We start from the raw sequence: 1,910 nt of genomic DNA, 5'->3' as shown, positions 1-1,910 counted from the left end.
CTTCCTCTTCGGATTTGCACGCAGAACTTCCGGAACATGCGTCTTCGACGACGTTGTAGCTGGGACCGACGTTACGGCGACCGGGAGGTTCCCGACGTTGTCGTTGAGACCCTTCGCCTCTGCAATCGTTCAGTAATCGGCGCAATTTGCTTACCTCGACACTTTGGCCGTAATTTACTGTTTCTATTTCGTTCGTCAGATAGGATATATGTCGAATTAATTCTTTGTTCATTTGCGCACAATCGGCCGCCTTCATCCTTTCCTTTTCCAACGAACGTTCCACTTCATCGAGGCGTCGTGTGAGAAGTTCTCGACATTCCTCGTGCGATCGTCCGTCTTCCGAGTTCTCGACGATACGAGTCACTTCGGAATACGCCTCCGCCACTTGGTTATTGGCAAAGTTGAGTTGTCTTTTGATCTCGTCCATCTCCATCTTCGTTTTCGTCAAATCTGATCTCAATTCGTCCGCTTCCTTGTTCTTCGAAAACACCGATTCTTCGAGGTGGACAACCTTTTTCATCGATTCGTCGTACAAAATCGACAGACTTTTGTCCGATTCCGATAGCCTCTTTTCCATTTCGGTGTTCTCTTTCACCAGTCTATCGCGCGCGTCGATGACCGTTTTGAGTTCGTTACTTAGTTCCGAAATCATTATATCGTTGGATTCACCCGACTTCTCCCTCTTTTCGTTGCTCAGAAGTCGTTCGAGTTGTCGGATCTCCTGTCGATGTCTTTCCAGCTCCCGCTTCAACGAATCCGTTTCTTTCGAATCCGTTACATTCTTGTCAACGTTCGAAAGTTGGGACTCAAGATTTGCGCGTTCTCTCTCGGACGTATTCAGCAGGTCGCGAAGCTTGTCGAGATCTGCCGAACGTCGTTCGGCCGTCGCTTGCCACGACCTCTTCTCGGCTTGCCACCAATGAAGGTCCTCCTTCGACCGACGTTCGGAATCGGTCGCGAGCTTCAGTTTCTCCGAGAGGGACGCGCACTCGTCAAGAGCCTCTTCCGCTTCGGCCGATCGCGAAATCTTATCGGATTCCAGTTTAGCTATCTGATCGAGATGCTTCTCTTCCCGTTCCTTTAGGGCCGCATGCAACTTACCTGTGTCTCTTCTCAGTTTCGATTCCTTTTCTTTGAGAAAAGATATCTGCGTTCGAAGATTTTCGATCTCGTCCGAGTGGCTCGCCTTCGCCGTTGCAAGTTTCGTTTCAGCGTCCGATTTCTCCCTCTCGAGATCGTCTAGAAGCGATCCGAGTTCCTTGACGTGGGATTCGTGAGATTCGTCTCGTGCCTTCTTCAATTCTTCGACCCTTTGCTTCCACTGCGGGATCTCCTTCTCGATGTTTTCGTGGTTCGCCTTCAGCCTGATCCGGCTTCCTTGGCGGCCGCCAGATCGCGGGACGTCCGTCGCAGTTCGTCTTTCGTCTTTTCTAGAAGGATGGAAAGTTCGGCACTCCGGTCGTCCGCGCATTCTTCGCGCGCTTTCGAGAGGTCCGTTTGCAATGCGGCTATTTCGTCTTTGAGAGCGGTCGCCTCGCGTCTTTTGTTAGCGAGCTGCACCCCCAATCCTTTTATCTTCCGTCCGTCACGTTCCTTTCCTTCTTTGAGGACGGTGATCTCGTCTTCGAGACCGGCCGCCTCTCGAATCTTCTTCGCGATCGTAGCGTCCAACTCTTTCATCCTCTTCACGTTTCTTTCAATCTCTTCTTTGTAGGCCGTCATTTGATCCTCCGTCTTACTTCCGTTTTGTTTCATTTTCTCTTCCAGGGTGTCGATCTCGTTCCGCAAGTCGATAGCCGTGCGATCTTTATCGGAAAGCTGCTTTTCCATCCTCCTACTCTCCTTCTCGTTCTCATCCTTCAGGGCGGTTAATTTTTCGACATCCTTGATCAGCGAAGACTCCTTTCGGG

The 1,910-nt window shown here is 50.7% G+C and overlaps 1 protein-coding gene across 1 annotated transcript in view; it reads right to left on the bottom strand.

Moving 5' to 3' along the window:
• LOC117111920 (intracellular protein transport protein USO1-like) overlaps positions 1-1,910 on the bottom strand; it is a gene marked incomplete at its 3' end in the record, with an annotated part of 5,559 nt that overhangs the window by 1,410 nt on the left and 2,239 nt on the right. Inside the window, exons 3-4 of the mRNA XM_033254961.1 lie at positions 1,673-1,902; positions 155-1,430 (exon numbers count right to left, since the gene is read on the bottom strand). Of these exons, the coding sequence (XP_033110852.1) occupies positions 155-1,430; positions 1,673-1,902 (1,506 nt within the window). The remainder of the gene's footprint in view (positions 1-154; positions 1,431-1,672; positions 1,903-1,910) is intronic.

Source organism: Anneissia japonica, unplaced genomic scaffold, assembly GCF_011630105.1.
Source record: "Anneissia japonica isolate Jap-2015-1 unplaced genomic scaffold, ASM1163010v1 scaffold12903_len6015_cov157, whole genome shotgun sequence".
NCBI lineage: Eukaryota > Metazoa > Echinodermata > Crinoidea > Comatulida > Comatulidae > Anneissia > Anneissia japonica.
This window is presented reverse-complemented; position numbering and strand designations above follow the sequence as displayed.